Source organism: Lynx canadensis, chromosome B3 (assembly GCF_007474595.2).
Source record: "Lynx canadensis isolate LIC74 chromosome B3, mLynCan4.pri.v2, whole genome shotgun sequence".
NCBI classification, from domain to species: domain Eukaryota; kingdom Metazoa; phylum Chordata; class Mammalia; order Carnivora; family Felidae; genus Lynx; species Lynx canadensis.
The window spans coordinates 71,846,310-71,873,253 of NC_044308.2; the positions used below are offsets into that span (position 1 = coordinate 71,846,310).

At 37.0% G+C, this 26,944-nt stretch overlaps 1 protein-coding gene across 1 annotated transcript in view; it reads right to left on the reverse strand.

The window, feature by feature from the left end:
- The window catches only part of HNRNPC (heterogeneous nuclear ribonucleoprotein C), a 56,600-nt gene that overhangs the window by 834 nt on the left and 28,822 nt on the right, over window positions 1-26,944 (reverse strand). The window contains exons 5-9 of the mRNA XM_030318646.1: window positions 22,255-22,330; window positions 21,577-21,624; window positions 1,073-1,237; window positions 424-536; window positions 21-181 (exon numbers count right to left, since the gene is read on the reverse strand). Coding sequence (XP_030174506.1) covers window positions 21-181; window positions 424-536; window positions 1,073-1,237; window positions 21,577-21,624; window positions 22,255-22,330 — 563 coding nt within the window. The remainder of the gene's footprint in view (window positions 1-20; window positions 182-423; window positions 537-1,072; window positions 1,238-21,576; window positions 21,625-22,254; window positions 22,331-26,944) is intronic.

Here is a 26,944-nt window from a genome sequence, read left to right on the forward strand (position 1 = left end):
TCCTTTCCCGTGGTTTTCACCTGGTCATCCCCCCGATCTTCATTATCATCATCATCCAGTAGGTCCCCCTCCTCAGCAGAGTCATCTGCACCCCCCTCAGACTCCATCTTCACATTAGTCTCATCTTTCTTCAGGGAGCTGCTGCTCTGCTCCTCTTCTGACTTATCATTCTTCATCTCTACTGGGGATGAGAAGGACAAGTCTGTCTAGGGGCAAGTAATGTCCACAGGATGTAGACAATCCCCACTAATGATCATAGAACTGCAGCACAAACCTAAATCCTCCCACACAAATGCCCTTCCCAATTCAAACTCCCCAAGTTTCATATTCAATTGCTTTATATCCCACTACTCCAACATATACCTTCAACTATCTTAGGTGGCTAACCCAACTTTATACCCAACAAGCAGGAAAACCATTTACCTCCTTGTTTGCTCTGTTCTTTCTCAATTTTTTCCAGGCTTTCCAGTAGAGAATCCACTTTTTGCTTTATCTGGGTCAACTCCTTCTTAATGGTCTGAAGGTCATCGCCTTCACTTTAATACAAACAAAACTCTAGATCAGAATCAACTATACCAGAAAGCTACCTGTTGCCAAACTCATCCCCAGCTAAACCATATGGCCGTAGCCAACAGAAGATCACTGGGGAGAAATGGAGCCAGGACCATATTCTCCCGCTAATGTGGGGACCCTCGGTTTTATAGCTGGTAGCTAAAAACTAAATCTAATATGCCTGCTCACTTAGCAGTAGAATCTTACTTTTGTAGGCCCGCTAAAGACCTCAATTATATTTGAAAGCATTTTTTGTACTGTTTTTACTGACCTACACATTTCATAAATTTATAAATGCTTAGTTAGCTCCCTAAAGTCTAGCAACTTTTTTCAAATTACCAAGGCCTTGTAATTTATGTAACTTATAGAAGGCAGTCTAAATTGGCCCCTGAATCACTGCCTTCTCCTCTTCCACTGTTTTAATAATGCGGAGCTATTTGTATAAAAATTGACTACTGGCTGCACTAATTTCCCTATTTCAACACAAGAAAATAGCAGAATCACAAAACTGCAGTAATACATACACTTTCCAGACTTGGACGAAGATCCTCGCTGTCCACTCTTAGAATTAAAGCCACTTTTGCCTCTTCGTGAGGTGTTTCCTGATACACGCTGGCGTTTTGAGGGAACTACAGCCCGAGCAATAGGAGGAGGAGGAGGAACGCGTGCCGGGTAACTATACATCCTATTGGATAAAAGAAAACAGAATTCCTTCACAACTAAAATTATGTCAGCAAGACCCAACAGTGATCTTATACAAGAATAATATTCATTGTCTATTTGTTTCTTTTGGCTAATTTCATTCAAAAGTCCACTTCAAACCTTTCTTCTTTGCTGCTTTGAATACTGCAACTACTCCAAGAAGATGCATACCCAAGGATAGTTGGTTGATCTTAAGGGATGGACATAAAAACCTCCTTTGTATTAGGGCAGTATCAATAAAGCACTGCTTTTTATAATGAATAGTCTATATTGATCTCTTTTTATACGTGTTACAATACATAGTAACACAACACATAATATGTAACTCAAAAAACAAACATAAAAACAATCCCAAATAAAGTTCTCACAAGAAGGGATTGCAATTACTGGTGTCTGCCAACAGTGTTATATTTACTGTTAGCTAAATCCCTAATTTTTATTATCCACAGAATTATACAGATAAATCATTACTGCTAACTAGTTTGTGATAATAGACTGAACCACACAAAACTGCCAAGATTAACCAGTTTAGGACTATAAAAACAAAGAGCCATTCAAATGTGTTTGTTGTGTATAAAAAGCCATGATCAATTCTAACAACATTTAAACATAAGATGTACTCATAGTTACAACAAGATGGAGAATATTGTCTGTCTTATTTGCTATTCACTAGTGCCTAAATCCAATGCCCAGCATGCATTCAGCTCTCTAATACAGACACTGGTTGCTCAGTTGGTTCTTCTATTGGGGAAGTATGGCTCTACAATTTGTAAAGAGAAAATTCAAAGCACAACAAAAAGCTTCTTCCATGGGTATCAGTTTTAGAAAATCTCTACATTCCATGTCATTTTTACAAAATACTGTGGCAGCATAAGAAGGTAAGACATAGCAGTAGGAAAAAATTCTTACAATTTTAGTTCTGCACCTTTTTAGTAACTAACTTAATTTCAAGGCCCAGTTTTCTACGAAAACTACCCACACCAAGTGCTGCTCTAACTTCCAAAGTTTTAAGGAGCAAATGTGATGTATTAAAATTATGTAATTCATATATGTGGACTCTCTCTCTAATATACTTCATTAGTGGCTAATCTCTGAATCTCTAAGGTTTCAAACCTCCTGGTTGTGAAAACAGTGATTTTATATGGTCTTTCAGAGAATTCTCTTCTCCTCAACCCAATTTAATATAAAATGTTTCATATTATACTTTAACATAGTAGTATTTTAGTTTTTCCTAGGAGCAGCTATCACAGGAACATTTTCCTAAATTAAGAAAGAGCACATGTACATTGCCAAACAAGTGAGGGCACAACTAAATTTTCACTTAAGCAGTTTTCAGTCAAGACCACCCTTGAAACACAGCAGTTATTGATTTGCCAAGTGAAAAATGATGTTAAGAGTTACTGAAGTGCTCATAATTCTTGTTTTTAAGCTTTATTAAAAACAATTTTTTATTCGAGAGAGAACGTGAGTGTGAAAGAAGACGAGTGGGAGAGAGAATCTTAAGCAGGCTCCACACTTAGTGCAGAGCCCAGTGCAGGGCTCAATCCCAAGACCCTGGGATCATGACCTGAGCTGAAACCAAGAGTGGGATGCTCAATTGACTGAGCCACTCAGGCACCCCTTAAGGATCACTTTTATGTTTGAGCTCCAGGAAATAAGAAAATGTATGATTTAGAAGGTAGGGAGGTATTGGTGCTTCTACAGAGGTTGTTGCTCAGTAGACAATTTTGTTAATGAGGAAGAAGATACTTTAAAAAGCAGTTTCAGTCAATGATGGTGAGTTAATCCATTATCTTTGGGCATGGAACAACTCATGGCCCAATCCTGTTGGATTCAGAGATCTAACCTACCCCTCCTAACCAACCCACTCACTGTCATTGGCACAAGTCTCCAAACCAAAGACCTTGCCAGTTCACATTCCTTATACTTCACCGCACTGGAAATATACAATTTCACTCAATGCAGGTAAATCGATAATGAAAGTAAGGCAAGAAATGCAGTTTTCAAGTCAAATGCTCCAATTTTCAGAACAAAAGTGTATTTTGGAAGATAAACTGTTAGTGCTGAATGGCTTTTAGTGCCATGGAACTTAACTGCTACTCAAACAAAAATGAACTCTTGAAAAACTCTAAGGAAGAAGTAAGTTTAAGTAGACCTTCCTTGTAAAATCTCAAAGTGTATGACTGAAAACATGAGAAGAAAACCATACCTACTATGATAACCCTCAAGGTCAAAGGGATAGGAAATACAAAGCTGAATATGACACCTTCAAAAACCAGCTACAAATTTAAGTAACCATTTTCCCCACAAGAAAACCTTATTAAGATCAACATCATGTGCTGATCCCCTACTGATAATTGATAAAGCCCAAGTCCTTAAAAAGCCTTCACACAAGTTTCACTATTACCAAAGGAAAAAGCACTAGAAACCCTAAACGGGTTATGACTGCCCCATAAACCAGCAATCTGGACATTAAGTGTTGGTATAAAATCTAGCCAGAATAAAAAGGTAATTAAAATACCGTAAAAAAAACCAAAAACCTAAATCACTTCTTTTTTTTAAATTTTTTTTTTCAACGTTTATTTTATTTTTGGGACAGAGGGAGACAGAGCATGAACGGGGGAGGGGCAGAGAGAGAGGGAGACACAGAATCGGAAACAGGCTCCAGGCTCTGAGCCATCAGCCCAGAGCCCGACGCGGGGCTCGAACTCACGGACCGCGAGATCGTGACCTGGCTGAAGTCGGACGCTTAACCGACTGCGCCACCCAGGCGCCCCTAAAACCTAAATCACTTCTGATCACATGAGCCAGCTAATTATCTGAACAGATAAGACAAAGGAACTCTGTCCTAATCTCTAAGCAAAACATACGCCTAACAAGTCATTTATTAAAAATAAAAGTTTAGGGATGCCTGGGTGGCTCAGTTAGTTAAGTGTCTTGACTCTTGATTTGGGCACAGGTCATAATCTCCGTTCATGAGTTCAAGCCCTGGATTGGGCTCTAGGCTGAGATTCTCTCTCTTCCCCCTTCCCTACTCTCTCAAAAATAAATAAATAAACTTTAGAAGTTTACAGAGGCGCCTGGGTGGCTCAGTTGGTTAAGTGTCAGACTTTTGGTTTTGGCTCAGGTCATGGCCCCAGGTCCAGCCAGCTCTGTGCTGGCAGCATGGAGTCTGTTTGGGATTCTCTCTCTCTCTCTGCCCCTCTCCTGCTCGCTCTTGCTCTTTCAAAATAAATAAACTTTAAAGAAATAAAATAAAATAAAAGTTTATAGAGGCGCCTGGCTGGCTTAGCCTAGCGTGTGACTCTTGATTTTGGGGTTAAGTTCAAGCCCATGTTGGATGTAGAGATTACTTAAAAATAAAAATCTTAAATAAAGTTTAGAGAGTCAAGCTTATTAAATGCTTAGAAGTAAAAGTGATCTTTGGGTCTCAAAAACCCTGATTAACAGTATTAAATTTCAATCACTACCAAAGCAGAAACAACTAGAATATATTAGTAAATATCTATATTCTCCTTAATTTATTTGTTTAATGTACCACACCTGCCTTCAGGCCTTAAAAATTTAGATTAAAAATGATGGATTAGGTTAATATTAATTATCAAATTATCAATTCTGGAAATAACTGCCAGATATCTTAGGCCCACAAATATGTTAAAAAAGTCATTCAAGTGTTAGGTATTTTCTTCTGCTTCATTATGATCTATAATGGGATTTCAAGATGGTGTTTCTTCCTGCTTACCTTTGATTTTCCTAGGATTGATTTTATAGGCTACCATGTTGTTTGGGCTTTGGAATGTGTAAGCATCTCTGAAACTGCTAAAATTCTACAAATGTACCTATTCCCAATAAGGTTAAAAATCACTGAGGCAGAAACGAGAGGAATCTTCCATTCTACTTAAGCAAATCAGGACCAAATCTAAAATGACTGCTCATTTCTAAGAAATGTGCTCTAATTCACTAAAAAAATTTTTTAGGTAATCTACACCACACATGGAGCTCAAAATCATGAGCCCAAGAGTCATAACGCTCCACTGAATGAGCTAGACACCTCAAAACGTGCTTTAATTTAGAGAAATACAGGGGAAATTATGTACAATCCATGTTATACAAAAGGCATGATCTTAAGAAAGTGACAGGAACAAAATCCTGATGAATAAATAGAAGTAATCTATTGGACAGATCTAGATGAAACCATGGAAATCAATGTGACACAATAGCAAATATTATGTATAGAGTTTAAGAGCCAAAAGAGATTTTTTCCATCCTAGTTCTAGTAATTACTAGTTGATGACAGATACCTCAAACTCTGTACCCACAATGACTCTACACAGAAACTAGCACACTAACAATTCACTTAGTTTTTTTAAACTAAAGCCCTAAGTGAAGACCTATTAACTGTCCTGAGTTTGATTCTTGTCAGTGTACTCTCCTATGACAATCTACAACTTTAACTACAGGTTTCCCAACGATTTATCCAGGGTAAACCTTCAGAATACACACCTTACATTACATTCTGCATGGTTTTGTAGAAAAGGACTTTACAAATTTTACTTTATCTTTGGATGGTGTAGACTGAAGCTAAGCGTTGCACTACACAAGATGACTGATACTAATGAATACCAGAATCTTAAAAACTATTCAAGAACCAAAGCCTTCAGCAATTGGTATCTTTGAGAATTTGAAAAGAATATTTCTTTCTCACTTTTTTTCTTAAAATTTTTAAATGTTTTACTTTGAGAGCACCCAAGCAAGCAGGGGAGGGTCAGATAGAGAGGGAAACACAGAATCTGAAGTAGGTTCCAAGATGTCAGCAGAGACCTACCCAGGGCTCAAACTCATGAACCATAAGATCATGACCTGAGTGTAAGTTAGACACTTAACCAACTAAGCCATCCAGGCACCTCTGTTTCCCACTTTTTATAAAAGCTTCTATGGGGGCGCCTGGGTGGCTCAGTCGGTTGAGCATCCGACTTCAGCTCAGGTCATGATCTCACGGTTCGTGAGTTTGAGCCCCGCGTCGGGCTCTGGGCTGATGGCTCAGAGACTGGAGCCTGCTTCCGATTCTGTGTCTCCCTCTCTCTCTGCCCCTCCCCCGTTCATGCTCTGTCTCTGTCTCAAAAATAAACGTTAAAAAAAAAAAATTAAAAAAAAAAAGAGCTTCTATGAAAACATATTTGAATGATTTAGATAACTATTTTCCATTATCTTTAAGACTACCAAAACTTTTTCACTAGACTACAGACAGTGCAACCCCTCAGACTTTTAAAATCATGTTATAAAAAAAATAAATAAAATCATGTTATTCATTTTTAATGTGCTAGAATTAACATAATCAAGTTACCTTAAATGCACAATTAAACACTGTAGCATAAAATTCATTTTAACATGTACACAAATAACTAAAAACCAAAATTTTTACTCAACATCCTAATGGCTAACACACACGTGAAAATATATTCAACATCACTCATCATCAGGGAAATACAAATCAAAAAACCACAATGAGGTACAAACTCACACCTGTCAGAATGGCTAAAATTAACTACACAGGAAACGAAAGATGTTGGTGAAGATGTGGAAAATGGGGAACCCTTTTACACTGCTGGTGGAAATGCAAACTGGTGCAGCCACTCTAGAAACCAGTAAGGACGTTCCTCAAAAAGTTAAAAATAGAACTACCTTAAAATTCAGCAATTGCACTAATACGTATTTTTCCAAAGAATGCAAAAATACAAATTCAAAGGGGTACATGCACCTTGATGTTTATAGTAGCATTATCAACAATAGCCAAACTATGGAAAGAGCCCAAGTGTCCACTGACTGATGAATCAATAAAAATGTGGTACACATACACACTCGAATATTACTCAGCCATCAAAAAATCCTGGGGTGTCTTGGTGTGAGCACTTAGTTAAGTGTCTGACTTCTGATTTTGGCCCAGGTCATGATCTCACAAACCATGAGACTGAGCCCCGTGCTGGGCTCCACACTGACAGCGGGAAGCCTGCCTGGGATTCTTTCTCTTCCTCTCTCTACCCCTTATCCACGTGTGTTCTCTCTCAAATAAACAAAAAAATGAAATCTTGCCATTTGCAATGACATGCACAGAGACCGTCAGAGAAAGAGAAATATATGATTTCACTCATGTGGAATTTAGGGAAAAAAGATGAACACGTGCAAAGGGGGAAAAAAAGAGGGAGGCAAACTTTATAACAATAGAGAACAAACTGAGGGCTAATGGAGGCAGTTTGGGGGGTAGGCTAAATGGGTGAGGAGTATCAAGGGTACTTGTTACGAGCACTGGATATTATATGTAAGTAATGAATTACCAAATTCTACTCCTGAAACCAGTATTACACTGTGTTTAACCAACTAGAATTTAAGAATTTAGGAAAAAAAACTTTAAGTTCATCCTAATGAAATTTCAATAGTATATATTTATTTAAATCTCAAAGACTTATGAGTAGGCTACTGATAGGGCGCCTGGGTGGCTCAGCTGGTTAAGCACTGGACTTCAGCTTATGTCATGATCTCAACAGTTGGTGGGTTCGAGCCCCATGCTAACAGTGCGGAGCCTGCATGGGATTCTCTTTCTCTCTCCCTCTCTCAAGAATAAACAAACTTAGGGGCGCCTGGGTGGCGCAGTCGGTTAAGCGTCCGACTTCAGCCAGGTCACGATCTCGCGGTCCGTGAGTTCGAGCCCCGCATCGGGCTCTGGGCTGATGGCTCAGAGCCTGGAGCCTGTTTCTGATTCTGTGTCTCCCTCTCTCTCTGCCCCTCCCCCGTTCATGCTCTGTCTCTCTCTGTCCCAAAAATAAATAAATGTTGAAAAAAAAAAATAAAAAAAAAAAAAAAAAAAGAATAAACAAACTTAAATAAATACATGAGTATGCCACTGACTTTGCTTTATGTAAGAAATTGGGGGGGGGGGCTTAAAAATGTATCTGTAACGCGTTTAATTCAGATTTACATTAAAATGTAAATATGAAACTATGTCATACCAAAAACAGATCCCAAAAAACCTTTCATGTTGTAAGAATGCTTGCTTTTGTGCCTAAAACTAAATCAACTAGCTAAATTTTTATAACTTGTTTTATTTCTAAAGATAATTTTAAAATCATTTTTATGTGTATTTATTTTGAGAGAGAGAGAATGAAATCTCAAGCAGGCTCTTCTGCACTGTCAGTGTAGAGCCTAATGTGGGGCTTGAACTAACGAACTGTGAGAACATTACCTGAGCCAAAATCAAGAGTCAGATGCTTACCCAACTGAGCCACCCAGGAGGCCCAGTAAGAGACAATTTCTAAACCTTAGTAGCAAGTAGTTTTTCCACAAATATGCTGCCTTAGTGAGTCTTCTTCAGAGAAGGACTGAAGTGAATGCAACTGTTAAATGTTTCCCTAATACAATTTATGTTTAGAGTGCCAATTACCAATATAAATTTGCATGGTTGTACTTTGTATTCCTTAACTTTCTTCATGTTGCCTTTATCCAATGGCCCATTAAGGATACAGATTTGTAGGACAGTGGAAAAACAGCAAGCCATACTCATATTAATGGTAAAGGGACTGAAGGACAAACCAGTATGCTGCACAGGATCATTTCATATATAATGGCTGGGTGGCTCAGTGGGTTAAGCGTCCAACTCTTGATTTGGACTCAGGTCATGATCTCATAGTCCTGGAATCAAGCCCCAAGGGACCAATCCCCAAACAGGTTCCCCACTGACAGTATCAGCCTGCTTGGGATTCTCTCTCCTCTCTATCCTTCCCCTGCTCACGCAGGTATGCGCTCTCTCTCAAAATAAATAAACGTTAAAAACTTAAAAAAAAAACAAACTATTTGTAATTAAAGGAAAACAAAGATTACCTAACTACCTTTTTTTTAAAGAACACTACCCAAAGAACAATGATCAAGGTTGAGAACACCACATGCATTCCTGCTTACAATATAGACATATACATAGACAGCCCCTGTATACGTAGAAACCAAAGTTGTCAATGAACAACTGGCTCTACAATCTTCTTTCACAAAGAATTGTTGGTTTAACACGAGTATTTTTGTAAATTCAAAGATACATTTGATTAAAAATTGTTTGACTGATTTATTTGCAACTCTCAAAGAGAAGGAAAAAATTAATTGCACATACTCATTTCAGGATGCATCCAGTTTTGTATATTAAAAAAAGTAAAAAGTTGCATCTTAAAATTGCAGTGATTTGTCTTGACAAATTCATTTGGAAAGCTGTTAACACAAAACCAGAGGTTTCCAGGAAAGACAATTTGAAAATTCATCTCAAAACTTTCTAAATGAAAAATAATCTGAGCAATATGTAAGGTTGCTTTGATCAATCCTTTCAGAAACAGTACCGGATCCAAGACTATGTTAAGAAAAAAATTTTAGGGGCGCCTGGGTGGCTCAGTCGGTTAGGTGGCCAACTTCGGCTCAGGTCATGATCTCACACTCCGTGAGTTCGAGCCCCAGGTCGGGCTCTGTGCTGACAGCTCAGAGCCTGGAGCCTGTTTCAGATTCTGTGCCTCCTTCTCTCTCTGACCCTCCCCTGTTCATGCTCTGTCTGCCTCTGTCTCAAAAATAAACAAACATTAAAAAAAAAAATTAAAAAAATTTTTAATCTGTCTTTGCTTCTGCTTATGAAGCTTTATATCCAGGTGACCATCTTTAATTGACACAATTTCCGCGAAAATTACAACATTATTCATTTGTCATAATGTTAACACATACACTTCCCCACATATCACTTTGGGTCTTCCCCAAAGATAATAAACTGTAGGTGTTGTCAAATTTTTTTTTATAAAGCTGAAATTACAAAACAGTATTTATGACAAATATTGTTTATAAACTGTATGTTAAGAACATGTAAGACCACTCATTCCTATATTCTCAATTTACATCCAGGTCAAAGGGTACACTTCTTTTGCTTACAATGAAATTTTCCTTTAAGGAGTTGTCTGAGAACAGACTTGTGGTTGCTAGGAATAGGGTGGAGAAACTGACTAGCAAAAGAGTTCATGGTGAATTTGTGAGACGCATGATCTATCTGTATCTTGATATCCTGGTAGATACTGTAACTTGAATATACTATGTTTGTTAAAATAATACACTGAAAGAGTAAATTCGCTATATATAAAAAGGTATCCTATTGAGGTCTCAATTTCTTTCCATTCTCGAACTTCTTTGTAAAATTTCTGCCCCTACCATTACCCAAACCTACCCTTGTCAAGTCACCAATGATCCCCGCATTTCTCGATCTTCATATTACTTAACATTTGTAGTTCATCCTTCTACTCTTTTAATACATATTCACACAGCTGGGACACTTCATGCTTCTGGTTTTTGTCCAGCTTTTTTAAAATTTTTGTCTTTTTTTACATTTTCTTTATTTTTGATAGAGACAGAGCACAAGTTGGGGAGAGGCAGAGAGAGACGGAGACACAGAATCCGAAGCAGGCTCCAGGTGCCGAGCTGTCAGCACAGAGCCCACGTGGGGCTCAAACCCACAAACCCCAAGATCATGACCTGAGCTGCAGTCGGACACTTAACCAACTGAGCCACCCAGATGCCCCAGCTTTTTTTTATGGCACTTTTCAATCACTTGAACTCACTCCTCATCTCCTAGTTTTAATAGTTGCAGTGCTCTAATGATCTCTATTTTCTGTCTCTACTCACCCAGTATTGTGGTTTTGTGACCTACGAGCAGACAACTACTATCTCTCCACATAAACAACTGTCTATGTAACATCTCTCAATAATAAACATGTCTAATAAACATGTCAATGGCCAATCTGTGATAGTGACTCCTCAACCTAGTTTCCCCCTATGTTCTTCTATCACTATTTCTGCAAATTCCAAGTCGCTAGTTACGCAGGCCAAACTTTGGTGACATCGGATTCCTCTCTTAGCCTTCACAGTGATGTGTAAGTGAATTGGTCTTTATTAACTTCAAAATTCACCTACTACTTACCACTTCCAAGTCTACCTCCCAGGGTCCTTTCCCAAATGATTGTTTATCTAGATAATTCTATCAGCCACTTGTTATCTACAATCAGACTAATCCTGTTACAATACAAATAAGATCCTCTCACTCCTCAGTTCAACTCTCCCCACTGCCTTCTCATCTCATTTCATAAAAGCTAAAGATGCCTTAACATGCTTTTATGTGTTCAACCTACCTTCTCTGAGACCATTTATTTTCCACTATAGTATCCCTGGTGAACACAACAATGCCTCTCCTAAACTAGCCTCTAGGAAGATTTGTCACAAATCACACTATCAGCATGCAACAAATCAAACCTATCTTTATAGCTGGAAAGCCAAAAGCACTAATCTGCTTTTCCCCCAGCTGTACGAAAACTATTGGAAAAGCTAAATAATCTACCCCAAAATAAAAATCAGATCCTGTGCCTATAATGGGATGTGATGAGACTATCAGGTCATACCTGCTGTTAAGGAATTCACCCGCAAAAAATTCCAGTAGTAACTTTCTCTTGCAATTATATATGTTTTTTACAATATTAACCTATTTCCCTTCTTAAGCCCATCAATCTCACAATAGTAACACATTTATTACTATAAAGTAATAAAGTCCTGGGAAAAAAGTTGATCTGCCTGAATAAGTCAAACTATATTTGGTGGACCTTTTCCTCTTATTCCTGGGATTACAGTCTTTAAGAGGAGATTAAATTATCATCTTATCCTATGTATCAATGGGTACCCTCTCTTTCTTTCCCTGAAAGACTGATTTCCTGGATATTCCTTCAAATTCCTTGTAGCTTTATTTCAAAACTGCAGTCTGGGTTCTCTAACTTCCTGCCTGAAGAGCAGTCCTCAGTCATTACAATTCTCATATTGAAACACTGCTCAAAATTCATTTGTGGGGTACCAGAGTTGACTCTGATTTCAGCTCAGGTCATGATCTCACTGTTTTTGAGATCGAGCCCTGTGTTGGGCTCTGCGCTGACAGCACAGGGACTGTTTGGGATACTCTACACCTCCTCTCTTCCTGTCCCTCTCCTGCTCTCTCAAACTAAATAAACCTAAAGGTTCTTTGTATAAAACGGTAGTTAACACATCTCCTGTGATCACAAAGCAGAATCGTGAAACTATAAAAACTAAAAACAGTAATATAAATATCAAAAATGTCAGTATTGGATGTTGTATCAAGACTTGTATCTTTAATATATGAAGTCTTACAACTCAGTAAGTAAACTCAATATAAAATAAGCAAAAGATCTGAATACATTTTTCTAAAATAGATATCCAATAAGCCCATGATTACTCACCATAATTTTTTATTTTTTTTTAGTAAACACTACATCTAATGTGAGGCATGGACTCACAACCCGAGATCAAGAGTCGTGTGCTCTTTCTTTTGACCAAGCCAGCCAGGTGCCCCTCAATGTCATTAGTTTGTAAGAAAATGCAAATCAAAAACCACAACGGGATAACATTATTCAAACTTGAACTACTATAGTTAAATAACAAGGACAGGTAATAAAGTAAGTGTTGGCAAGGAATGTGAAGAAAAGCGCAACCTTTATACATGCTGACAGGAATGCAAAATGGTACAGCTGCTTTGAAAAGATAGTATGGCAGGTTCCTCAAAAGGTTAAAATGAAATACCATTACAGCCTGCAATTCTACTCTTAGTATGTACCCAAGACAGATGAAAACACATGTCTATGCAAAATGTACATACAAATGTCCACAAAAGCATTATTCAAAATGTAGAAACATATCAAATTATTCAGCAACTGATGAATGGGTAAACCAAATGTGGTTATCACCCATAAAAATGGAATATAAAAAGGAATGATGTACTAACAAATGGTAAAATATAGATGAATTATGAACTAGAAAGTATAAGAAACCAGCCATAAAAGACAAATATTATATGAATCTATTGATATAAAATGTGCAGAATAGGCAAATCTATAGATAGAAAATGGATTAGTAGTTGGCAGGCCTAGGGATAGAAGAATAGATATGACTGATAATAAGTAAGGTGTTTATTTTTGGGGTGATGCATGTTCTAAAATTAAATCATGATCGTGACTGCACAACTCTAAATATACTAAATTGAATTGTACACGGTTAAATGAATTTTATAATGTTATATATTATACATCTGTCTCAATAAAGCTACATTTTTAAAAAAGAAAAAAAAAACCGCTGTCAAGGAGCTTGACAAAGTCTACCTGGATTAAGAATATCATGAAGTAGAATCCTAAAACAGCAGGGGCTAATTTTGCATTAGAGGTCATAACCAGAACACCACTTAATTCAGAGCCATATAGCAGATTCTCTGACCAAGTCAAATGCTTCCCCTGCAAAAGAAATACCTCCCACCTAGTTATTAAGAGTCCAAGACACAACAAACATAAACAACCCGAAATGAAAGCGAAGTGAAATAAAGAATATACTGTCAAAATTTTAAGTCAGTAATAGCAGGTTTATGTTGAGAGTATACTTGTACTAATTGATGTCCTCAACTAAAATCTTCCTGGCAATGAGGTTTCCATGCAAAAGATAAAACCAACAGAAGGGCTCTTAGCAAATGCAAAATTTCACCTTATGCTTAAAATCACATCTACAGAGGTGTCCCTTAGCTTTTCCAAGTAGCTAAGAACCCTCTTATCTCTGAATCACATGCCTTTCCAAGCAGATGGTCTAAATCAGTTCTTCAAAACCTAAATATTTCAGGTGTTCTTCCTTCAGGTCTAGTGTTACTCGGGAATATCAGAAAAATGGAAAAAGGGAGGGAGGCAGGATGACAGCCCCACTAATCCCAAGAACATGGGGGTGGTGGGTGGAAGTATCCTTAATCTGTGGTATTTCTTTTTTTTAAATATTGATTATTTTTGAGAGAGACATAGACCCCAGAGCAGCAGCAGAGGAGGTGCAGAGAGGGACAAAGGCACAGAATCTGAGGCAGGCTCCAGGCTGAGCTGTCAGCACAGGGCCCAATCTGGGCTTGTACCCATAGACCAGGAGATAATGACTTGAGCCAAGTTGCCGCTTAACCTACTGAGCCATTTGGGTGCTCCTGTAGTCAGTATTTCTTTAACTTACTAACCAAAACCTAAAACTGGGTGCTTAGAACACATAAGGGGTAAATATTAGCTTAATATGATGTTAGCCGCTTTCACCTGTCTTGCATTTCAAAGGAAACTCCCCTAACAACTGTACTTCACCTCAACTGCTGTTCTACCGTCTACCAGGATACATTCCTAAAAAAGAGCTCTAACATAATATTAACAGTAAAATGTTCCCCAAATTCAAACAACTCAACCCTCCAACATCCCTTTCATGTAACCTTTAATGGTATAACTGTAGTCATAAAAGATCTCTGCTATACATCATTTTTTCTCCCTACAAAACATTTAACTTTAAACTCAATAAATTACCAAGACCAGTCTACCCCAGAAATTCCTGTACTTCCTTCTCCATTCCAACATTTACAATGTTAACTACTTAATACAATCTTTTTTCCCCTCCACTTTCTCTTTTCTATCCATGAAGCAGTTTCTAAGACCTCTCTACCTGCAGGACACAACTCCCTAACAGACCATAAAAGGTTTGTACAACAACCACTCTTTCCAATTATACCAGGCTGTTTCTCCAAATACAACCAGGGATATTACCAACTGTACCTTTAATCTATCTGCCTCAAACCTTTGATACTTAGTATCAAAGATAAGTTCAAAAATAGCACTTTGTGAAACTACCTGGGGATCTTTAAAAAATTTTTTTTTTTTCAACGTTATTATTTTTGGGACAGAGAGAGACAGAGCATGAACGGGGAGGGGAGAGAGAGAGGGAGACACAGAATCGGAAACAGGCTCCAAGCTCCGAGCCATCAGCCCAGAGCCCGACGCGGGGCTCGAACTCACGGACCGCGAGATCGTGGACCTGGCTGAAGTCGGACGCTTAACCGACTGCGCCACCCAGGCGCCCCTGGGGATCTTTAAATGTAAGAGAGCTCAGAGCTCCACAACGGGAAACACAACTCGTCTTTCTATGACACAATCCTGTACAAATGCAGGACACATAACAGCCAATATTAATTCCACATCACTGTCTTCACTGTATAATATTGTGCTTCCTACAATAGCTTTTCATTGGATAACATACTGCTTGTCATCCATGTGTTGTATTTGATGTGAGTTGATGTACTCCATTCCTCTTTCTATTCATGGTGCGATGGCATATTTACTTAATATATTTAGATATGAAGCAGTATTAGCACTCTGAAAAAGCTCTCATGTAAGAACTTTTACAGTCCAGTCACTTATACACTAGTTACATTATTATTCATGGCCCATACGTAATGTGTGATAAGTTACTTATTACCACATCTTTTGCTACTAGGTTTATTGGGTCTTCACTTTTAACTGTAGCCTACTGTCAAACCTAATAAACCTTATTGCTTTCTGTGCTCCCAAGTTTCTATAGAAGAAATGACTGAGAAAGAATTACTTGGCTGTCCATAATGGAGTATTTTTTTTTCCAATTTCTATTAACATATGATTCACATACCATAGAAAAACACCCTCCACACACAAACTTCTGCAATCATTACCACTATGTAATTCCAGAATAATTTCATCAGGGATCTTGTAAGGGAAGAAAAGTGGGACTACAACTGACAAAAATCTAAAGAATTCCAGAATTTTTCAAAAATGGATACGGTTTTATACTTAAGAAAACACTAAATCTTTGTGACACAAATGTAAACCTTAAAATTAAAATACATTTTAAGAAACTAAAAAACAGGGCATCTGGCTGCTCAGTCGGAAGAGCATGCAACTCTTGATCCTAGAGTTGTGAGTTCGAGCCCCATGTTGGGTGTAGAAATTATGTAAATAAATAAAACTTTGCAAAGAATTTGAAAAATCACTTCTAAGTATTTCAAAGCAACTGCTCACATAAGGAGTCCTTTAGCAACAATTTTCCTAGAAGCAACATGATTCTCAACAGGACACAACAAAAACTGGATCTCTGCTAGAATCTTACAAGTTCTCAGGATTAAAAAAACTTTTTTTTTAAATGTTGATTTTTTTTTTTGAGAGACAAAATACAACGGGGGGAGGGACAGAGAGGGAGGGAGAGAGACACAGAATCCAAAACAGGGTCCAGGCTCCGAGTGGGGCTGAAACTCATAGACTGTGTGATCATGACCTGAAGTCAGAAGCTTACCCAACTGAGTCACCCAGGCACCCCCAGGTTTTCAGGCTTTCAAAATCAACAAATAGTATGTTCTGCACACAGGCAAGACTTATGTAATTCCCTTTGTTTTATACATAGAAGCCCACCAATAGTCATCCTAAAACAAAAAGCTAATTTTGGGCTTCTATCCTACCAGAAAATGTGTTGGTTAATGAATTTCTAGGTAATTCTAAACTATGTATAATAGAGTTTACAGCATACATGAAATAGTTGACAGTGTCTGTCAAACATTAATACATCTATCTAAAATGGTAGTTCCACATATATCAGTAGTTTTATGTTAAAAATTCATCCCCAAACTTCCAAAGCCTATAAAATTAGGAATGGTCTTAAGAACAAAAGACAGACCAAATATTCAGACCTACCTAATGAAAGAGGTAACTTTTGGGAAAAAAACTAATAATAATAATTTCATCTTAATGATGAAAAATCTGGGGGTGCCTGAGTGGCTCACTTCAGTAACCATCCAACTCTTGATTTCCCGACTTGTGCTCTCACTCTCTCTCTCAAAAAAAAAAAAAAAAAAAAAAGATGCAAAATCTGATAACTGTAAAAATGCTAAAATATTAACAAAATACATGTAGTTAACGTTGGAAAAACAGCAGCATTCCTGTTATGCCAACAGCAAAAAATGTACTAAGAATTCATTCACACTACAGTAAGCTTTAAGATCACAGGTAGGGGTGCCTGGGTGGCTCAGTCGGTTCAGCGTCCGACTTCAGCTCAGGGCATGATCTCACAGTCTGTGAGTTCAAGCCCACGTCGGGCTCTGTGCTGACAGCTCGGTGCCTGAAGCCTGTGTCTCCCTCTCTCTCTGCCCCTCCCCCATTGGTGCTTGTGTCTCTCAAAATAAATGTTAAAAAAAAAAAATGATCACAGGTAACAGTTTTGCATTTTTCCACCCACACCCTGAATTAAAATCAGTAATATTACTGCAGTGCAGGTGGCAGCATTAAGGCTATAGAATTGATCCTGTTGTCTCCCTCAGGAGACAAAATACTAAAATATAAGTAACTTGGTTTAAGTTTTAAAGTTTGATTGCCCTCCAGTTTTAAAGATAAAGAGTATTTTTACAATCCTTGGGTCTTGATCACACATCCCAAACAAAATACAACACAGGCAGGAGAGGGCTCTCAAAACAAAACAATAAAAACCAAGTGACTCTAATTCTAACAAAAGTGTTAATTATCTATTTCCTGATATCTAAAGTGTTTCTTCTTATAAAACACCCAATGCCTCCTGTATTCTTAAAATTTCTGCCAAATCAGGTTAATGATTAAAGTGCACAATACCTCTATGAAGTATTCTGGGCTCCTTCCCCACTACTCCCAACACACTCCCTCATGTGGGGGGGGGGGCGGTGAGAAAGAAAAAGAAGATAGAACCTGAAATCTGATCAAGCCTGCAGGATCTATCCACCAGTTCACAAATACAGGTGGCACTGAAACATGCTTAACAACACAAAGTATAACCACAAAATGAGATCTATGAAAAACTGATGAGATTAATATTAAGTATGGTGGTGTGATTATGTTATAAAAGCAATCTTTTAACCATTAAAAAGAGGTCCAGAAAACACTAGAAATACTAAGCATTTCAATATGCATTAAAGTTGAGAAGACGGTTGTCACACCTAAAGAGAACTGGAGTATGCTAGAGATGTTAGTTTTCTGGGGAAGAGGATTGGAGGGGTATCCACAATTCCCTTGTTCTGATAATCTGGAAGTGTAACTTGCAGCAACCTTGCATATAAGAAATGTGAAGATCTTGATAATTAACAGGAATGAATCCTCATGCTCTAAAGACTGGGAATTCTATTGATTGGTTGTAAACAGTTATGATATTGCGAGTCATCACATTTATAATGCAATTCTAGTCTTCATGTTTCCATTAGTCTTCATAGCAACTCTATTAGTAAGATTATTTCCATATTAGGGATAAGAAATTTGAGATTACATAGGACTTCAGTCAAAAATTTCTTTGCTAAATATTAGGTCTTTGGATTCTTCACCTGTTCTTTTTTTATAGGCTCCAGATCAGCTACCTCTCTACCATAAAAATAAGTAGAACTCAAGATCCCAGAAAGCTAATTAAGACAATGCTGATTTCAGGTCTTGAAATATTTGTGTGAATCTTAGTTCTTAAGGTATGGACTAAAAGGTTTAAATAAACACTGATTTAACCCATTTACATAGGAAGATTCAGAGCTTTCAGCTCATCTCAGAGCCATTATCAATAACCTATTTCAATAAAGAATCCAACATAGTGATTTAGGACCACTATGTTGTTATGACAATTAATACAAATCTTAACTTTCCAAATAAGTATCTTCAGAATGACTTCTCAGTGTGATTAAAAAAATTTTTTTTAATCCTTATTTTTAAGTTTTGAAGAGAGGGAGAATCTGAAGCAGGCTCTAGGTTCTGAGCTGTCAAAACGCAGCTTGGCACGGGGCCCAAACTCATGGTCTGCAAGATCATAACCTGAGCAGAAGTCGGACGCTTAATCAACTGAGCCACCCAGGCGCCCCTCAGTGAGATTTTCTAATGCAATTTTCCTGACTAGTTTCTCTATGCCTGACTAAATGTATTTTCTCATTATAGACCTCAGTACTATACTTGAATCTGCTCTTTACCAGCTACTACCTGGCTGCTCCATCAGTCATCATAGGCTTTTTCCATTGGCTGAGATTAGAATGGAAGAAAATACTACTTTTCACTGAAACTATAATACCAAGCAAATACACCAGAGTAATTAAAGGTATTCTCTTGCCTCTTGAAAACTGAAGAATGAGGTCAACAGTGGCACCGCCACTGATTTTAGGATCAAAGAGCAGTGGCAAGAAATTTGAAGGTATTTCTGCAAACATCTAAATTTCCTTACTATTCCTTGCTGTTGATACCTTAACTCATCCAAAATTCTCACTCAAAAAAATCTTTTCCAAACATACTTATAGTGGCATGATAGAAATGGTCAATGTTTGCTGCTGCCTCACCAAGACAACTAAAAGTAAAACTTTAGAGGACTACTGTCATGAAGTTAGGATGTACACGTTAATTCTCTATGTACTAAATTTAAAACAGGAGTTTTTTTGTGCCAGAGTCCAGGATACCCCAGAAATTACATACATATATAAATGTATTAGAATTTTTCTACAGAGATTCATAGACAAAGAAATAGGGTAAGAATCAAAGAAACAAAACTACTTCCCTCATCCTTTAATCAAGGATTCTCAACCTTTTGACATCAAAATCTCTGAGAAGCATACGAAAAATACACCAAACACTCAAGCATCTATCTAGACCATATGTATAAGAATCCCTACAGGTATAGTTGGGCATTAGTATTTTTTTAAGAGAGTAAAGGGCAGCTGCTTCAGATAAACTCATTAGGTCTCTCTCTGTCCCTTGAAGTCACCCAACCATTGATCACATTTTTTAGGAGCAAAGAGATGCCCAGATCTCTCAACTGCCATCTTTGTATTTTAGTATTTCCAAAATATGAAATCATCATGGTTTTCAAAACATGTGTTCAAACATAAATAGACATAAAAATATGAAGAAATCACTAAGGACAAATGAAATAGCCATACTGATGATGCACAAAGAATACTCACACAATTTTAATATGGCATTCAAACACTTTTAACAATGTAGGCCCAAACTATGTTTCCATTCTTAATTCTTTCTGGCCTATTAATGACTACCTTACCGCAGCCCATATATTTCTCAAACAGAAAAAACATACATGCTCAGATCTTTACACAGGTGTTTACTGGCTGACTTGATAATCCTTTACCCAACTGCCTTAGCATGACTCATCAACTCAGTTCAAAAGTTTTTCATGTGTAAAAAAAAAGCTATTCCCAAATCAAGAAAGCTATTACTTTTACTCCCAAAGCAGAAATTTAATTAATTTCTTATATATTAACATTATACTAATCATTGGAATACTGAAATCCTAAGATGAAAAACACCAAAGAAAAATTTATACTAGATCAAGTCCAATGTATCAGCATACACCATACACTTCCATATGATGCATAATTTTAAAAGCAGGAAACCAAATAAAACTAATAGTTTTTTAATGTTAATGAAAACTGTTATCAGAATGCTAGTATGATACTGGTATCTTTTGTGTATTATATCATTCCCCAAGAACTAATTCCTGTATCAGGTCTAAAACATTCATAACCTTCCATAAACCTATGCCTATCCACATATATTCCTATTTTATTTCTCAGCATGCTCCAACAAATAATATTGCTTTTCTAAAGGTATGTGCCCATGCACGTGCACGCACACACTCACACACTCTCCAACCATTATTCCAACCTCCTTGTCTTTTAGAAAGGTGTTACCACCATCCCAGTCTGCAGTCTTCAACACCTTTTACCTCCTAACACAAATTCTTAAAATGTCCTTCAAGGAGAGGATTTTTTTTTTTTTAAGTTTAAGCGGTCAGCAAAGAGCATCACACAGGGCTCAATCCCATGAACCATGAGGTCATGACCTGAGTGGAGATCAAGTCGAACGCTCAACCGATTGAGCTAACAACACAGGTGTCTGGAGTGCATATTGTTAATTCGTTTATGTATGCTCACTGTATCTGTTTTGTATTAGTTGGTTTACTCAAGGGAGACTTAGGGATCTTTTTAAAAAAAAAAAAAAAATTTGTTGTAATCCCTACAAAGCAAAGCCAAATGGCAAGTATGTGACAGGACAAAATGAAGAGAGCATGGAAATTGCTAATTAAGTTCTATTTCCTCATTTAGCAGTCAATGAATCCTTACTTCTCTATCTGGCATATCATATTCAAACAAAACAATGGGACATGTCCCCATATACCCAGACCATATATAAACTGATTCTTTGAAACTAACAAACACCCACCCTCATCTACCTCTGACAATTTGTAAGAAAGTATTTTTCATTTTGTTATAAAGGGGGGACTCTGACAACCTGCTTATGCTCATTACTACAAAAGGGAATGTTTGTTACAAAATTGAAAAATAAAATGATCTTACTTAAATGGCTTTTAACCAGAATAGACAAACAAACACCTTTAACATACCTGTCATAATAATCTCGTTGAAAGTCATAGTCCAAGTCAAAAGAGGAGCTGAAAAACAAATACCAAAAAGGATTAATTTGAGCTGCTGATGTATATTTACAACAGTAGATGGGAAAAACAAAACAAAAACCATGCAAAACCAATCATAACAAACAGATCAAGAGATTAGCATGGAATAATATCCAATCATTCAAACAAATCACTAAAATTTCAATCATTTTAGAGGCCACTGGACATGCAGCAGCCAATTTGCAAATTTAGGCACAAGTATGCTACAATTTCAACATACACCATTAACAGCTAATACAGGAACACTGAAAAATACAACAATAAACCAAACATTCTTATGCTACCCTCCTTCCCTTTCTTATTTCCCAGCTTCTTAAACTAAACAATTCCTCTTGAAGGATTTCATTTTATGTTAAAAATATCAAACTGCTCTTTAGTAAGTAAAACCTCAGGGAATTCTAATAATTCTCTGGGAAATGGGCGAAAAGGAGGTATACTAATACAAGATTAATAAAGCATCACTTTTACACAGATAAACATACTACAGTAACCCTCCCCACATCCAGAAAACAGATAGAGAAGATGCCCACTGATGGACACAATGCAGTTATAAATAATAAAGTTCCGGACCTGAGTAGAGGGGACGGAGAAGGGTGTTCTGGTACTGACCCGTACATCTCCGCTGCAGATCGTTTCACACCTGCTTTTCCTCGGTTCACTTTTGGCTCTGCCAGCAGATTAATATCTGAAAAGCAAAACAAAGGACAAAAACTTTAATGACAACTCTGGGTGGGTAGGGTATATCTTAAACTAGTTTTAAAATGCGTACACAGTATATAAGTCAACAAAGGACTAACACCGTATCTCATCTTTCCTTAGATAAAAGGGGCTCATGAATTTTTATAAGGCTAAGACTTAGTCTTTCATTCCTTTGTCCTCTGTTCTGTAACAAAGTATTCTTATACATAAAACATTAGGTTTGGTCTTTTGGTACCCTTCTACCCTCAACTGCCACTAAACTCACTATTCAGAGCATATATTAGGAATGAGTGAGTGACCTCAGAGACATAAAATATACAGCAATTCATGAATTGGAGTATGGTGCCCTCAGATCTCATTCCCCTTACAACAGAATCAGCTGTAAAGATGAATAAAAATTGGTTAAGAAATACTATGCAGGGGCACGTGGAGTTGCTCAACTGGGTAAGTGTCGAACTCTTTACTTTGGCTCTGTGCTGGGCGTAGAGCTGCCTGGGATTCTCTCTACCCCTTCCCAGCTTGCACTCTCTCTCTCTAAATAAACATTAAAAAAATATATATTATGCAGACTAACTGCTGAGCAACTGTTACATGAACAAAAAGAAAAGGAAAATAAGGGAACAAAGGAAAAGCCCTAGTTTCCATATGCCTCGTCATTTTTAAAACACATATTCCAACATGGCCAGCTGTTTACCGTTACCCACTGTCTAACAAAAGAATTGATTGCTTTCTTATTCTAATAAGAATACATTTGCCAAAAACCAGCTCTCCAAAACTCAGTTCATCAAATGACCAACTGAAAACAGAATTTCAGTACACTATCTGCTGAGCACCACTACATTTATGAATAATCTTCAGTTTTTAGTTCACTAAACTCATTTTTAATTTTTAACATTTATTGTTGAGAATGTAGTTTTTAAAAATTTTCTAAACAAAAACAATAAACTATGTATCATGTTAATTACACAACCTTATAGAAGAATTATTTCAAGTGATGATTTAAACTATAGTACTGTGTTGATATCCAGAATAGGATATATACTAATAAAAAGAAACTAAAAGCTAAAATTGCTTTTAATAATCTTAATTTTGGTAAAAAAACAAACAAAAAACAAACCTAATAGACGTAGTTATTTTAAAACTGTGCACAATGCATAAAATTATGTTTTGTTTTCTAAAAACCAAGGTGCTCCTATTCTTCCGCTGAAACTAGACAGAAGCTATTAAAATTCAACAATAATAAACACTCTCAGTGTACAGATCATGGTTTCTATGTAAGTGCCATTTAAAGGAGCCAGGCTCCTAGAAAAAAGGGGCAAATCGAGATTTAGGTCAAGAAATCTATCAGATGACCTGAAATATCTTGTGATGCCAGAAAGTTAAAGATGCAATAAAATATTACAAGAGTAAGGTCTCAAGGACATAGAAAACCAATTTGAAGGTGATCCACTGGCCACAGAAGAAATATTTTAAGTTCTAAGGAATGATTTGCAATGCACAAAATGTATCAATTTAAATATAAGTTTATGGGGATGCCTGGCTAGCTCAGTTGGTAGAACATGCAACTTTTTGTACTTGGCGTTGCGAGTTCTTCAACCCATGCTGGGTGTAGAACAGAGCTTACTTTATTTATCCACTTTGAGAAAACAGAGAAAGAATCCTAAGCAGACTCCACACTGTCAACCCAGAGCCAATACAGGGCTCAAACTCACGACCATGTGATCATGACCTGAGCAGAAATTAAGGAGTTGGAGGTTTCACAAAGTCATCCAGGCACCCCCTAGAGCTTTTTTTTTTTTTTTTTTTTAAAAAGGCTAGGGGTGCCTGTGTGGGTCAGTGGGTTAAGTGTCCGACGTTGGTTTCAGGTCATGATCTCACGGCTCTTGAGTTCAGAGCCTGGAGCCTAGTTCGGATTCTGTGTCTCCCTCTTTCTCTGACCCTCCCTGCTCCATGTTCTCACTCTCTCAAAAGTAAACGTTAAAAAATTAAAAAAACAAAAATAAAAAAAGCTAAAATATAAGAGTTATATTATTAAGCAATGATTATATTTAATGATTGCTAGATATCAGGTTAGAAAAATTATTTTGCAAGCCCTAATGAAATACGTAGGCAATAATCATCAATGGATAATCACCATTAAAGTTAAAAACTGATGGGAAACCTTATCATTGATGTGTCAGGATGTAAACTCAGAACCCACAAATTATCCTTAACATCACTAAAAATGGGACCACATTAGGTCACCTGATGTGGTATAATATAAAACACAGAACACGGTCCATGTAATATTTTCACCAAAATAAATAGTATCTGAATTTTATCAAGCCTCTAGATCTGCAGTCTAAGGAAGTAAGCTGCTAGTCTGAATTCAGATGTGTTTTAAGTATATATTCTCTTACACATCTATGGACAGCACTGCTCTAGATGTAGCAGTATTACACAAACAGAGGTAGAAAACAACAAATTAAGTGACACCACAAGAATCAATCAGTACACAGTGTGGAACACATTTTCTTCAACAAATTAATGTCATACATTTTTTAAATTAGAAGGACAGGAAAACTCAGATTTAAAAACATCTAAGAGGGAATTAAACACACATACAGACATGAACTGGATCTTGATTTGAATTAATCAAGTTATTTAAAAAAAGTTGAGGGGCACCTGAATGGCTCAGTCAGTTAAATGTCTGACTTTTATCCCTGCTCAGTTAATGAACTCACAGTTCGTGGGTTTGGTCCCACATCAGGCTTTCTGCTTTCAGCGCGGAGCCTGCTTCAGATCCTGTCCCCACCTCTCTCTGCCCTTACCCCTAGCTCTCTCTCAAAAAAATAAAAAGTAAAAAAAAACAAAAAAAAAAACAAAAAACCAACCACAAACCACAAAACAAAAACTTAAAAAAAAAAAAAAAAGTTTGCAACCAGGGACCAGGGATGCTTGGAAAGCTCAGTCAGTTAAGCATCCAACTTTGGCTCAGGTCACTGATCTCGCGAGGTTCATGGGTTTGAGTGGGGTTCTGTTGCTGACATGACAGCTCAGAGCCTGGGGCCTGCTTTGAATTGTGTGTCTCCCTCTCTCTCTGCCCTTTTACCCCACTCACACTGTTTCTCTCTCTCAAAATAAACATTAAAATAATAACAATAAAAGTTTCAGACTCTAAAGGAAGAAATCTAAACATGGAATGAATTATTTGATGGCATTAGGGAATTTCTGGGAGGCTTTATTTTGGTATGTGATAAGGGCAGTGTGGTTTGCATTTTGTTAAAAGTCCAGTCTGCTGATATATGCTGGAGTCTTAAAAAGAGACTTGACTCTAACAAAATTTAAGAGAAAAAAGGGAAAAAAAGAAACAACAGACGAAAACAAGATTAGTCAAATGTTGGTATCTGGTTGGTAACACAGGTGAGATGTACATACACACATGCTCATTAAATTCTTCTATTTTTGTATTAGTAAATTTCCATGACCGTTAAAAATAAACAAGTATCATAAAAAAACCTGACTCATTTTATGATAGAAAACTGTTTTAGGGGGCGCCTGGGTGGCGCAGTCGGTTAAGCGTCCGACTTCAGCCAGGTCACGATCTCGCGGTCCGTGAGTTCGAGCCCCGCGTCGGGCTCTGGGCTGATGGCTCAGAGCCTGGAGCCTGTTTCCAATTCTGTGTCTCCCTCTCTCTCTGCCCCTCCCCCATTCATGCTTTGTCTCTCTGTGTCCCAAAATAAATAAAATGTTGAAAAAAAAAATTTTTTATAAAAAAGAAAACTGTTTTAGTTCACTTTTGCCACCACACCCATTTTACAGGTATCAAAGTTTTCCTATACTTTGAGTTTTCCTATAGTTTGAATATAGGACAAGTGGGTACGGAAATTTCTTATGTATTCTCAATTAAAACTGTTACTTTTATCTTCAATATCAAGGATTACAAGGTTCTCTAACTTCCAATATTTTTCCTTCCCAATCCATTGTGGTTAAGATTTCTAAAACAGAATTTGAAAAGGGTTTACAAGTGAAATACAAATTACACTAAACTTTTATTCTAAAATCAAAGAGCTTTCATGAAATAGCCACTGAAAAACCATAAACATCCAAAATAGTCTAAAAGCTGTTGAAGCTTTACAATAAATCACGATATAAAGTATTATTAAATGCTACAATCATTATGAAATGCTCAAGTTTTATCTAGTATTAGAGGGAAAATCACCAATATGAATACACTTAAGGAGGAAAGAACCCACTCCAACCTGGAGAGGAAGGCAGTTAGAAATTAAAATGTTTAAATTGGAATTCAAATTTGCACATTATACAACTGAATACAAAGTCCTGAAAATGCTGAAAACAAAATGAAAACTTAAATAAGCCTCTACAGGAATCATCAGAAAACTAAGTTCTCAATTATGAACTGCTATAAACTTTATAAACCTAAATAATTGTTAAATTGATAACCACAGTATCAACAATGCCACTAGCCATTATGTGGCATTCAAATATATGTGCTTATTCCTTTTTATTCATAAAAAAAAAAAGAGAAATTGACTTCTCTACTGAACCCTTCAACTTCCCTAATATTATTCACACCCAAGAAAATATAAGCTATATAAAA